General features: G+C 38.0%; 1 protein-coding gene and 1 pseudogene across 2 annotated transcripts; one reads left to right on the top strand and one right to left on the bottom strand.

Annotated features, from left to right (window-relative positions):
• The first annotated feature begins 2,555 nt into the window (after positions 1 to 2,555).
• On the top strand, positions 2,556 to 7,383 carry LOC121809658 (ubiquitin domain-containing protein DSK2b-like). Of its 2 annotated transcripts, none has more exons than XR_006052287.1 (8): positions 2,556 to 2,927; positions 3,532 to 4,290; positions 4,689 to 4,894; positions 4,972 to 5,085; positions 6,377 to 6,423; positions 6,696 to 6,724; positions 6,816 to 6,934; positions 7,016 to 7,158. XR_006052287.1 is itself a non-coding variant. In XM_042210407.1 (8 exons), exons 1-8 carry the CDS (start codon positions 2,702 to 2,704, stop codon positions 7,162 to 7,164), a joined length of 1,620 nt encoding a protein of 539 aa, XP_042066341.1. In that variant the 5' UTR covers positions 2,557 to 2,701; the 3' UTR covers positions 7,165 to 7,383. The 2 variants fall into 2 exon arrangements, 1 of the variants encoding a protein (XP_042066341.1); XM_042210407.1 differs by having other exon boundaries at positions 2,557 to 2,927; positions 6,845 to 6,934; positions 7,016 to 7,383.
• Positions 7,384 to 9,181: 1,798 nt separating this feature from the next.
• On the bottom strand, positions 9,182 to 13,436 carry LOC121809013 (annotated as a pseudogene).
• Positions 13,437 to 13,637: the final 201 nt, after the last annotated feature.

Raw genomic sequence — 13,637 nt, 5'->3', positions numbered from 1 at the left:
TTTTCCCTAATTACACAATAAGAAGAATGTACTAATTCCCTGATCTCAATCAATCTTCCTTAATCTCCACCAATATTCTTCCCCTTTACTTGATTCTTTCCAACAAGTTGTATATTTATCTAATTACACAATAAGAAGAATGTACTAATTCCCTGATCTCAATCATTCTTCCTTAATCTCCACCAATATTCTTCCCCTTTACTTGATTCTTTCCAACAAGTTGTATATTTATCGCGCTTGCACAAGAATGTTAGTCAAACGAGTAGAGACTATTTGTTACTATGTGTTAAATTAATTTTAGTTCTACAATTGTTTTAAGTATGTCGAATACTTTTAGCAGTTGTTCGGTTGCTCCGACAGAGTCTCGATTCGTATCTTTTCACGGACAATCTGTTGTTTGGTTGGGATTATTGTCATGCTCTGCCGGCCCGTCGGCCCACGTCTTCTTTGTCTCGGCCCATCTCGGTGCATCATTATTTATCTGGCTTCTCCTACCTTTGCTAATTGTTGTCATGGATGTGGATGGGGTCGACAATTTGTTTTTGGGGTTGGAAAATTTTGGTTTTTGCATTTGGGGTTGGAGAATTTTTGGGATGTGGTTTTTTTATATGAACTTTTTTAAAAATGTCTAGTGATTATCGACACATGTCAACCATGCACTATACAATAGTTATGCAATCCCAATATTTTGGTCACACGTACATAATTAAGATTAATCAATTTTAATTTTTTAAAATTTTTAAAATTTTTCGAGATATAAATATAATTAACCTTATCAATCAATAATTTTATATTGAAAAAACATAAAATCTAATATAAAATGAGTTAATGTAATTAATCTTGTTTACCAATTATCAAACTAAAGTTATCTAAGATTAATCTAGTAAACCAAACAACAATCCATCATTCAATATTAATTCAATCCTAGATAAGACTCATTCTAACCTATCTCATACTATATATATGATTATTTAGTGTCGCCAACCGAACATGCACTTAGAGCATAAATAATACATCGTCCTCAGTAAAATATGTAATTGAATATTAAATTGATACAGTCACGGTTCATCCGAATGATGTAATTTATTCTTTGCATTTAGTTTGTAGCTCATTTGTCACACCACAATCCAAATTTATTATTTTAGCTTAGTTAAACCATCATTATGCCTCTCTGTGTTCGACCCCAAAATACTTACTCTCCATCGTTTCCATAGCAGTGGAGATATTTCTTTTCGACATGAAAATTAAGAAAAAAATGTGTAATGTATTAAATATAAAGATAATAAAATATGAGAGAAGAAAATGTAGAAAAAAGAAAGTAAGAGAGAGAGAAAAGTAATTGAGAAGAAATGTGTTGACTTTTATTAAAAAAGGGAAATGACTCTACTATTATGGAACATACCAAAATAGTAAAATGACTCTACTACTATGGAATAAGGAAGCATAATTGTCGCGATAATCTTGCAATAATTGTAGTTTTAGGAACAATAATTAAACTTGTTTGTATTAATTAAATATCATATCACCGTGGTCTAAATATTTTCCTTATTTAATCTATGTGGATTAGGGGGACTATCAAACTTATCGTTGAGCAGGGCAGCATTGATATTACTCCATTCTTCTCGATTGTCTAATTCTATGAAGATTTTGTTTTAAATTTTCTTGCAAGACTATTGGGAGTAATATTTGTTATGATTCAAATATTAATAAATTAATCTCTAATTCATAAGAAGATGTAAAGATTTTTTCATTGTTTTTCAATCAAAGATATTTGTAAATTTGGATATATAATTAATAATTTTATATACTTTTTTTGCAAAAATCAAAGGAGTACTTGAAAAACTAGTCTCCAATTGGCCTTTTTCTACTTCCTCTGTCCAGTAATGCACGTTCTATTTTTTATTGGCTCTGAGTTATAAGAAGTTGTATGCTTTTATAAGAAAAATTGTATAAAAAAAATACTCATCGCATGTATTAATAAGAGTCACATTTAGCTAATTTGGTACCTCTCATTCCCATACCATGATAAAAGTGACATTTTACTTTTACTATAAATGGTAAGCAGATCACACATTCCAATAATCCATTTCATTCACATTTATTATAAAATCAACATAAAAGTGGATCATATATTTCACTAATTCTTTATATTTCTTAAAATCTGTGCTCACTCCAAACGTGATTTCTATTATAGGACGAAGAGAATAATAAAATTAATTTTATAATAAAATATAACCGAAAGAAAATAGTGCAATATAATCTCCACTACCCAAAAATTACAAAAATGAAATGTAACGTTAATTTTTTTTTGTTTAATACAATTATTATTGCACTTTTTCCGCCCGTAGTCGTGTCGAAATTTTAATTTCGTAATTGCCTGTTCGCTATTGTGTAGTAGGATATTCTAGTGATGTGGTTGTGCTGTGGAATGTCCTAGTGACGTGACAGAAGTTGTTTTTGGATGTCCCAGTGCTTGTTTGTTGGGACGTCCGCTTGTGGATGCTCTCGTGATTATAAGAGAAAAAGAAAAATGGAGACTTTTAACCGAAATTATTTTATTTTATTCTCCAAATCCAATTTACTTCACATTCGGTTTTAGTTAATTGTCTCCATTTCAACAGATGAAACCACTCTAGGTCGATTTAGTGTTTAGGGTTTCGCATTCATTCATCGACGACGAAATTCACGTAAACCGCACACAATGGCTGCCGATTCGGACTCTACTGCGGGGGTTGCGGCGATTCAGGACGTGAACGTAAACATCCGATGCTCAAACGGCTCTAAATTTTCGGTGAAAACCACCCTCGAATTGACGGTCGCAGAATTCAAAGGTGTTTTGGCGCACAATTGCGATGTTCCTGCTGAACAGCAGCGTTTGATCTACAAGGGGCGGATCTTGAAAGATGACCAAACCCTAGCCAGTTATGGTATACTAATCCACTTTGAATTCTGTTGGCTTCAGTGTTCTTATTTCGCTCGTTCTGATATATTTTTTGTTAGATTAAACAAGTGTTTGGATGATTCAGCTGTTTTTACGTTCAATCGAGGGAATTTATAAATTGGAATGCTGGCATCGTCTGATGGAAAAAAGGAAATTTGGTAGAGTAATTAAGGAAATTACAACCACAGTTTATTGAGAGAATTATGTGGTTAAAGGAAAATTCATATATTAGGTAACATAATCATGAAAACTAATCTGGTATTTCGGACTTAGTTGACGGTATGTTAATTTGCACGTGGAAGTTGTATGTCGTGAAGCTATGTTAATAGTGAATTGCGGATAACTGTTTATCTTTTTTATTTTGTGGTGAAGCCTGATCAGAGGCATTTAAATATGGGATACTGTAAGCTGAACTTAAACATAAACAACTGGAACATTGTATTCACATGAGGAGTTCTATCATACCTAAACTGTTTATTAATTATAGCATATGGAAATGCTCTGTCGCTTAAATACATATTTGCACCCGATCGTGTAGTCTTTTATTTTTCACTGCCTTCTAAGTACGGGTTTGTTTCACTCTCGAATAGGTTTGCAGGCAGATCACACTATTCACATGGTTCGTGGTTCTGCACCAGCTGCTGCGTCTTCTCCTGCTGCCGTTCCTACTGATGCTGGGAACACCAACACTACTTCTGCAACTCAAGGTGGTGGTGTGAATCCCGGGGGCACTGGGGTGGGTACGGGTGCATCCTTGTTTCCAAGGCTTGGCTTAGGCGGACTAGGTGGTACTGGGGGGGCATCTGGATTATTTGGAGCTGGACTTCCAGAATTTGAACAGGTGCAGCAACAACTAACTCAAAATCCTAACATGATGAGGGATATAATGAACATGCCTGCCATTCAGAGTATGATGAACAACCCTGAGATTATGCGCAGCTTAATTATGAGTAACCCTCGAATGCGCGAGATAATTGATCGGAACCCTGAACTTGCTCACATATTGAATGATCCTAGTGTCCTTCGACAAACATTGGAAGCAGCAAGGAACCCTGACCTAATGCGTGAAATGATGCGAAACACTGACAGAGCGATGAGCAACATTGAATCGTCTCCTGAGGGATTCAATATGCTCAGGCGCATGTACGAAAATGTGCAAGAACCCTTCCTGAATGCAACAACCATAGGTGGTAATGCTGCATCTGATGCTGGATCTAATCCATTTGCATCTCTCCTCGGGAACCAAGGAGGCTTGCAAAATAGAGATGGAGCTAATTCAACAAGTGCAACTGAAACGGGAACAACTGTTCCAAATGTCAATCCACTTCCCAATCCATGGAGCAATACTGGTAAGATAGGACTTATTTTTATTTTTTATAGGCCTTGGTTGATTATTTGCATGTAATGTTGTAAGATATATGTAAAAACTTCATTTTATTTGCAAAAGGATTGAATCTTCAACTCTTCAAGATGACACTATATAAGAATCGGAGGGAGTAATTTATATATGCACTTTAACTGAATCTTTTACTTTTTGAATTCTCTGGTTCTTAGTTTTCTTATTACTCTATTTTATACAACTCCCAGAAAAAGCCACATTTGCAATTGCTTGATTAATTTAACTAATCAGAATTTAGTACCAAGTCTTTTTTACTATGAATCCTGTTATTCTTGTACTAGTTAGTATCTGCATATATTAGTATGTATTACTGGTGGTGTGTACTGAGTTTCTGAACTGTTGGTTTAGGAGGTTCTCAAACAACCAATGCTACCAGACCTAATCTAACTGGAGATACGAGGCCACCTCCAATTACTGGACTGGGAGGACTTGGTCTTCCTGATTTAGAGGGTACCGGCATGAATGATCCTGCTGCATTTGGTCAGCTGTTGCAAAATCCGGCTGTGTCTCAGATGATGCAGAACTTGCTTTCCAACCCTCAACACATGGAACAAGTACTACAACAGTTGCAGCACATTGATTGCAATCTTATTCTGGGTATATTTTTACTGGAATTACAATTTTATTGCAGCTCATGGGTCTGAACCCTCAACTGCGAAGCATGTTTGATACGAACCCTCAATTAAGAGAAATGATGCAAAACCCAGAACTTATTCGACAGTTGACCTCATCTGATATGATGCAGGTATATCCACATTATTTTTGCACTCAATCTCTCTGAATTATGGCATTTTCTTGGTTGGGTTTATTGTTTTAATATGGGAAATAGGTATTTGCGTACTTGACTACATCATGGAACAGGAACAATCTTAGGAGTATCTGCTCTTATGGATTTTTTGTTTCTGGTATAGTTGATGACCGGATAGTTAAATCTGGCTTAAAAGTGTGTGTGCATTATGATGTAATGGTAAACTTAATATGCAGAAAGGTGGTTTGACGATATAAATTCTTGCATAAGCCATAAAGACTCATGCGTGTGTGCATATGCATGCAATTTTTGGCACCTGATATTATTAAAATCAACTATGTTTAATTTTTTATTTTTATTTTTATTTTTGCACTAATGCATATCATTTAAACATATATCTGATAAGACAATTGGTGTTATTATGTAAAATATATGCTTAAATTATTTGGCACATACTGGTTGCATAGTGAGCCTATTACAGTTGCCATACTGGTTTGGACTTTAAATTCTTGTATTAAGACATGTATGCGGGCATATGCACACAAATTTTGGTATCTGAATTCAAACTATAATTATTAAAGTGAAATATGCTTAATTTTTAATTGTCTGTCACTAATATATTACTCCATCCGTTTCCTAAAAATAAGAATTCTTTTCTTTTTAGTTCGTTTCTTAATAATAGAAACTCTCCATTTTAGGAAATGGACCCCAAAATCCACTTACACTAATTCCACTACTTTTTCTCTTCCTCTCTTTTAATTAACCCATTTTTTTTCTCTTCTTCTCTCCCACTTTACCAATTTTACATTAAAACCCATGCCGTTTCCAAAGTTACTATTTTTAGGAAACCGAGGGATTATGTAAAAATATTTGCTCAAATGATACTAGTTGTTGCATGGTGAGTCAATTACACTTGTCATGTGGTTGATTCATACTCTTAGATGACCCAATTACATGAATTATTAACTACTCTTGCCGTGTATATATTAATAAAAAACTAATTATTTGGTAGTGTTGTCACAATTTCCTAAGCAATAAACCTGGTTGTTTCATCTGTAAATTTTACTCAATTTAAGCTGAGGCTAACCTCTATTTCTCCTTGTTATTTATTGTTTATGGTTGCTAAAGTGCTAGTTCATTGTTCAATTCCAAATTTGCAATCTTTATTCTTTGCTTTTTGAAGATTGCAACTTTGGATTTGTTGTATAAGTTTTGATTATAATATGCTTAGTAGTATTTCCTTCTTTTAACTGTGATGATAATCTATGCTCTTTTTCCTTATTTTCAGCAAATGATGGCTTTGCAGCAACAACTTAATCGGCTGCGGTCAACCCCGTGAGTCAGAAAAAACTTATTTCCATTTGATGCAAGACATCCACACTTAAGGAACACTAATAAAAGATGATGCATAGATTAGTTTATTTGAGTCGCATTTCATGTCTTGTCCTTGTAAATTGTTAGTAGTTCTTGTTCCTGATAGTGAAAAACGTCAACTTAATCTACTGATTAAAGTTGTCACTGCCAACTGTTAAACATGCCATCCCTAATATTTTTCATTCTAAGCTTTATAAGGGCATTGTTGTAACCTTTTGAATCCCCTTTTGCAGGGATGGAGACCAGGCTAATCAAAATAGAGGTACAAAGCAACCTTGTGTCTCTTTATTTACGCAGGAACACAAAACAATAAGTGTGATCACATCTATATCTCTCCTTGTGGTGCAATTAAGTATTCCAAAACGCCACAACCTTGATGCAGGAACACAAAACAATATGGGTTTGGACATGCTGATGAATATGTTTGGTGGACTCGGAGCTGGTGGCTTTGCAGTTCCTAATGCCCCTGATGGTTGAGCTCTCTGAACCTTGATCTGATACACCATATATTACCCTGTCCCGTGATAATGTGGAAATGTTTTTTGTTCCTCAGGGCCCCCAGAAGAAGTGTATGCAACTCAACTATCACAGCTACAAGAGATGGGTTTCTTCAACACAGAAGAGAACATCCGAGCACTCCGCGCCACTTCAGGAAACGTGCATGCAGCTGTCGAACGACTTCTAGGAAGCCTCGGGCAATAGTCGGACAGATTGTGTACAATTTTTTGGACGCAAAGGAAAGTGAAGAAACTAGTAGAGTTTGGTTACAGGCATATTTAGATGAGCAATGGAGTGTAAGAATAAATACAACTCACTTTTGTGTTGGGGCCATGGGAATGGGACGATTTCTACCATCATAGTAGTATATATTGATTTGTGCCTGTGTACATACATATTTAAAAAGAATTATATTCGTCCTGACATCATGTGTTAGTGTTACTTTCTTTCCCTTTCCTCTTCCCCAGCATTGTCTAATAGTACTTCTTTTCTTGTTTCTTATATTTAAAACAATGCATGCAGTGCATGTTTGTACAAGTATTGTGTGGCTTTGGAGCACGAGGGGTCCAAACGATGTCATTTTGGTTTTTACAAATGATTTGGAAGTGATTGAGAGGTATTGCGAATCTATGAAGTAGTTGGAACTTGTTCTTCCAAAGGTTGAAACCTCAACTCCAATTGCTCCCCACATCTCGGCCCCATAGTATTTTGAGGAGTGTTCAATTAGGGTACGCATTGGACTGCTAAAGGAGATGGTCGTATGTTACTGTCTTGAGAGAAGCTCACCTCTCAAGGCCTCACATTCATATTTGTGTCTGAGAGATGTTGCAACTACACGGCAATAGTAAGATTTAATCCTTGCCAATTCTTCCAACTCTGCTCCTCCGGAACCAACTGCACTTCCCCTGCGGCCAAATTAGAACTTGTGTTTGTAGTAATGTCAAGTAGGTATTGTAATTTAACTATAGACCATTGAATATTTTTATTATGATTTGTATGATACCATTCTATTATTTGCTTCATTCCTACTCGAAGACAAAGCTGTTATGATTTGTATTATACTCCTACTACCATTTTATTTTATCAAAAGCAGCTCTAAGTGCAATTGGTAACTTCTTCTCCATCCACCCGAGATGATACCTAGCGATAGCACACTTCTATTTTTAATGTCTTGCAATTTGATCGATCGGTTGCTCAAGAAACCAAACCGACTTAGGATTCAATTTTAGTTCTGAATTTTGGAAAAAGTGGGCATCAGTTAACCGGCTAGTCGGTTCGGTCAAGCCCAGTAGAGATGCAAATGTCTCAGGACAATTTTGATGGAAATGAAATTGATAACAATGCATGGCCTTTTTTCATGGGTATATCAAGATGAAACATTGAGATAATTCAGCTTAGGTGCTACATGCAAGATATGATTTGTGATTTATTGACCAAGGATGCAGCTAGGAATTTATATCGAGAGGAAAAAAAATACATGAACAGAATTTCGAAGTTTTAAGAGGGTCGTTTAGTGAAATTCTTCTTTATGGTTTTACAGTTACTTTATCTTCCTTCATGTTCAGTTTGTTCAGTGTAGTTCTTTTTTATTATTTTCTTATATTAGTTGTATTACACCAGACAAATTTGTATTTCTATGACTTTGATGTTTGAAGTTGGCTTTTCATCATTAAACCTAGGATATGAGTGTCAAATAGTAGATCACACTGAAGAAAAGAGATACTCCCTCTTTCACCATTAATTGTATACTTTTGCCATTTCGTATATCTCCATTAATTGTCCACTTTCACTTTTTACCATAAATAGTAAATAGACCCACAATCTACTAACTCATGCATTCACATTTTATTATAAAACTAATACATAAAAATGAGACTAACATTCCACTAACTTTTTCAATCAACTTTTCTTTAGATTTCTTAAAACCCGTGCTGGAATTAAAATGGACAATTATTGAGTAATGGACGGAGTACACCACGTCGCCAATAAATTTGGTAAAATCAAATAACCATGAAATTATAAAAATGATAGATTCTTTTTCGTGGTCGGCCTCAAAAAAGTAACACAGTAACTAAATAACTACAGAACTAATAACAAAGCTGTTATACATGACGAGAAAATATCTGTTATAAGAGAAAACCTTAGTAAAGATAATATAAAAGAAAAATATTAACAAAAATGTAGTGCTAGTTTAGTTTTTATACACGAGGAGAACAAATTCCTAACATGGTAGTCCTATCTTGCAACCTAAGACACCTGAAAATTTAGTCAAGTCTGCTACTTTACTTCCATCAACAGCCATGATCTTGTCGTATCTTCATCCAATCCTTATCACCTGACTCGATAAAATATGCCCCTCTAAGGAACAAGTCTCCTTTTGATATCGGGAGTTTTCGCTGCTCTATGTGTAACCTTCAATATTTGCATGATTAACAAGATAAGTCCATTTTCCAACTTGTGCCATAAAATAGATGAGTATTCTGCTTCATTTGTTGGTACTACTTATGCACTCTTTCCTTTTTAGTTCGCCTCACAAGAATATGACACTTTCTAATTTTGGAAACTCTTTTCTCTCTAATGAAATGAGATCCATTCTCCACTAACAATGCTGTTAGAAATCCATGAGTTTCATCCTAAAATCAATTGGTAATAGGAGGAGTGACTCATGGGATTTATATACTAGTTTCAGTTTTCTCTTGACGCTGATGTCGGATAGTTATATGTTATCTTTTAGTTTCAATTGCCAACACCTTCACCTTGGAGGGGTATGGATTTTTTCTGATTGTTTGGAAGACTGGCCCAATTTTTTTCCGACCAGTTGGACCATTGGCCCAGATTTTAAGCCTAGATATACTGCCGAGTTACTCAGTTTTTTCGGTTTCAGCCCAGATATGTTGTTGGGTCAGTTAAATTTGGCTCATAATCGGTGACCCGCTCTGATACAAGAAATCCATGAGTTCCATCTTAAACCAATTGGTGATAGGAGTGACCCATGTGATTTATACACTCATTTTATTTTTCTTTTGACTCCGATGTGAGATAGTTATATGTTACTTTCCTCTTTTCTATCTCTATATTTTACCAATTGTGCATTAAAACTCGTGTTCAATAAAAAGTGCATACTCTCGTGGGACGGAAGGAGTATTTTTCTTTTTTGATAAGCTTACCTGCTTAGCGGAAGCGTGATTAGGAATGTATCTGTTGCCCTGGCTAATAATAACAGGATTACTACTTCCACCAATAGCATACATTTCCCAATGAGTGTAATCATTGTTAACAACATGGAAGTATCCAAACCTACACCTCGGCATCCTTTGCACCATTCTTTTCCCAAAATGATTGAAAGCTAACGTAATTTGCATTTTGTCGTCAAGTTTAGAGCTGTCTGATGCACCAAACAACAATGTCTGCGCCCAATTAAATATGTCATGACCAAAACGATAACCAAACATCTAACACATAGAGATAAGAGAGATGTTTGTTACCTCATCATGATCGGTGAAGTGCGCGTTGGAGATTGTGATGCCGGTTGAGCCTTCTATGGCGTCGATGAGGCCATCCGAGGCATTGGTCATGGAGACATGATCGATCCAGACATTTTGGGCCCCAAAGAGGGATATTCCGTCGCCATCGCTCCTCGTGCGGAAGCCGTAGTGGTCGATGGAGTCCAGAATCATCCGACCTTCCTTTGGAACAATGTGATGGACCCTGATGTTGTGTATGATGACCTTGCTAACAAACTGGATGGTTATTCCGGCTCCATAGGCTATGTCGACTCTCGTCCCACGCCCATCGATCGTCTTGTCACCCTGCATGATCAGTTCTTGTTGCAGGGTGATTATCATGTTACGACCAAATATGATCCATAAGGGCTCCTTTTGGATCACTGCGTGTCGTAGTGTCTCGGGTTTGGGATTTAAAAGCTCGTCGTCTGATGAATCCGTCACAACATATATTTTCCCATTTTTGCCACCGGTCGTTTTGTACCCGAACCCTAACACGCAATCAGCCAATCTGAACCTTTTTCTAGCCCAATCCGGTTGGCATCTCCAACACCGGTCGATTGGATTTGTCGCCATACATGGACCGGTGTACCCGTTCTTCTTTTTCTTCTTTTATCTCTTCTAAGCTCCTGGATTTTGAAAAGATTTTTAATAAATATTACTACCTCACAAAATGTAGTGATATTTGTTGACGTCAAGTTTTAATGAAAAATTGATAAAGTCAGAGAGATGATATAAAAAATAAATAAAGTAAGAGAGGAGGGATAAAAAGTTTCCATTTTAGAAAAGATAGTACTATTTTTTGTGGACAACCTAAAATGGCAAAATTAGACTATTTTTCATGGAATAAGTGAGTAGATAAATCCACTGTAATCTACTGCCCAAATACATAGTATATTACGAATTGTACGATACCAAAAACCGGTGTATGACTTGTTCGTGTTTACGTTGAGATGGGTGACAACGTGTTCGGGGATGGGCTCGTAGGTTTCAAGAGTACGGTTCTTAGACCATCCACAAGGCGTCTCGCGTCTCGTCTCGCGTCTCGTCTCGCAGCCTCCATCCCGGCGAGCCACGAGATGGGCTGTCTCGCCACGCGCCTAGGCAACGTGGCGTAGCCCGGCGTCGTGTGTGACGCCCACTCGTCGGCCCGCGAGTGGGCATCGTCACGTGCTAACGCAATAAATATTTTTTTAAAAAAATTCAAATTTAAATAAATTTTTTTTGTAACGGTATTATTACCGTTTTTTTGTTTTATAATTTTTTTGTTTTTTAATTAATTTTTTTACTCTATAAATACTCCTAAACTCATCCTCATTTCACACACAACTATACATCTATTCTTCCTATCATCTAAATTTTCTCTCAAATTTTCGCTGAAATTTTCATAACCCAACACAAGATGTCCGGCGACGGCGAGGGCAACTATGGCGGCTCCGGCTCCGGCGGGTGGGATCTCAACTCGTTCGGCGATTGGGAGAACATGATCAACACATTGGGCGGTGGAGGTTCGTCAACCCCGGGGACCCAGGGTTCGGCGACGCCGGGGGGTACCAACCACCCAATTTTGACCTTGATGCATATGTTCGTCCCTCCATCCCGCGGTTTTCGCAGGGATTATCCCAGATCCGGGAGGATTTTCCAGTTGATCCCACGCCGGGAGTAGACAGAGGAGGTAGAGGTGGGCGAGGCGGTGGAGGTGGCCGAGGTAGTGTACCAGATGGGCGAGGACGAGGAGGAAGAAGAGGAAGAGGAAGAGGATCTTGGCCGGCATCCATACAGCAACCTCGAAACGATGGCGGTGTACAACGCCTGGATCACGGTCTCGTACGATCCCATCGTCGGAAATCAACAAACCCAGAAGTGTTTCTGGGAAAAGGTTGTCGAGGTCTACCACCAGATAAAGCCGAAACGCTCCCGCAAGCTACAGTTAAAATGATCCGCTCACTTTGACCGAGTCGATCGGCAGGTCAAAAAATTCTGCGGCATCTACTCGACTGAAGAGGCGCTCTACCAAAGCGGCGCCACGGCCACCGACATTTTGACATCCGCTTTGCGCGCCTACTACCAGGACGAGGGACATCAATTCAGATTTGTTGATGTTTGGCAGGCCATCAAGGACGAGGAACGGTGGGCCGGCGGTTTCCGCTCCAGCTCGGGTTCAACCTCGAAGCGCACGAAGCATACGGCGAGTGGCCAATACTCGTCTAGTGGTGGTGCGTCTGGTGGTGACACCGCTGAGGGCATCAGCCAACATGATGTTGAATCCCAGGAGTTTGCGGGTACGGTCGGCGATGCAGGAGGATCCGCGCGTGGGCGCCGTCGGCCGCAAGGGACGAAGGCGGCGAAAGCGGCTAGAGCAAGGAAGGGCCGAGGCGAATCAAGCCAGCCGGCCTCAGGATCGGACCCGCGGGGAGGCTCGGACACACTTATGGTGGCGTACATGACCGCCACAATGGCGGACACTTCCCGCTTCTCGCACTCCCAATTCGCGGCCTGGTGGAACGGAATTGTGCATATGGCAACACAACTTGGCCTTCCGACTCCCCCTCAACCTCGACCGCCTCCGGAGGATGATTAGCCCTTTCGATTAGTTTTTTTATTTTATTTTGTGTGTTTTTTTATTTTGTGTTTTTTTTATTTTGTGTGTTTTTTTATTTGTTGTGTTTTTATAAAGTGTGTTTGTTCAAATTGAATTGGGTTTAAAAAAAATTATAAATTAAATTGAATGAATAGTAATTAAGGGACGGTATAGAGACGGTTAAGAGACGGAGCGTTGCAGGTTCCGTCTCTTAGTTAGTTAAGAGACGGTATAGAGACAGCGTTGTGGATGACCTTAGCCTCTTGCGCTCTTTCGAGCCGTACCTCGTCCCATTCTCCTGTATGAGCGTGGACAAGTGACCAAATGTTGTTAGAAATGATGAATAATATGATCAATGATAAGTTTAGCTTTATTGTTTCTATTTCTCTCATGCTTTTGTCTATATACCTATCTCTATCTATCAATATAACTTTTCCTTTTTCCTTTTTGTTTCCTACTAATGCAATGAAAACAATTAGGTCGTAACCTACAAATCTTCAAGGTTCCACCCGATTCTAGTAAAACCAAGAGAAAACACTAAAACGGATATTGTGACGCCCCACTTTTCGAACCCTAATTTTCGAACCCTAAGA

This window comes from Salvia splendens, chromosome 6, assembly GCF_004379255.2.
Source record: "Salvia splendens isolate huo1 chromosome 6, SspV2, whole genome shotgun sequence".
Lineage (NCBI taxonomy): Eukaryota > Viridiplantae > Streptophyta > Magnoliopsida > Lamiales > Lamiaceae > Salvia > Salvia splendens.
The sequence above is the reverse complement of the archived record's forward strand: the minus strand, read 5'-3'. Positions and strand labels throughout refer to the sequence as shown.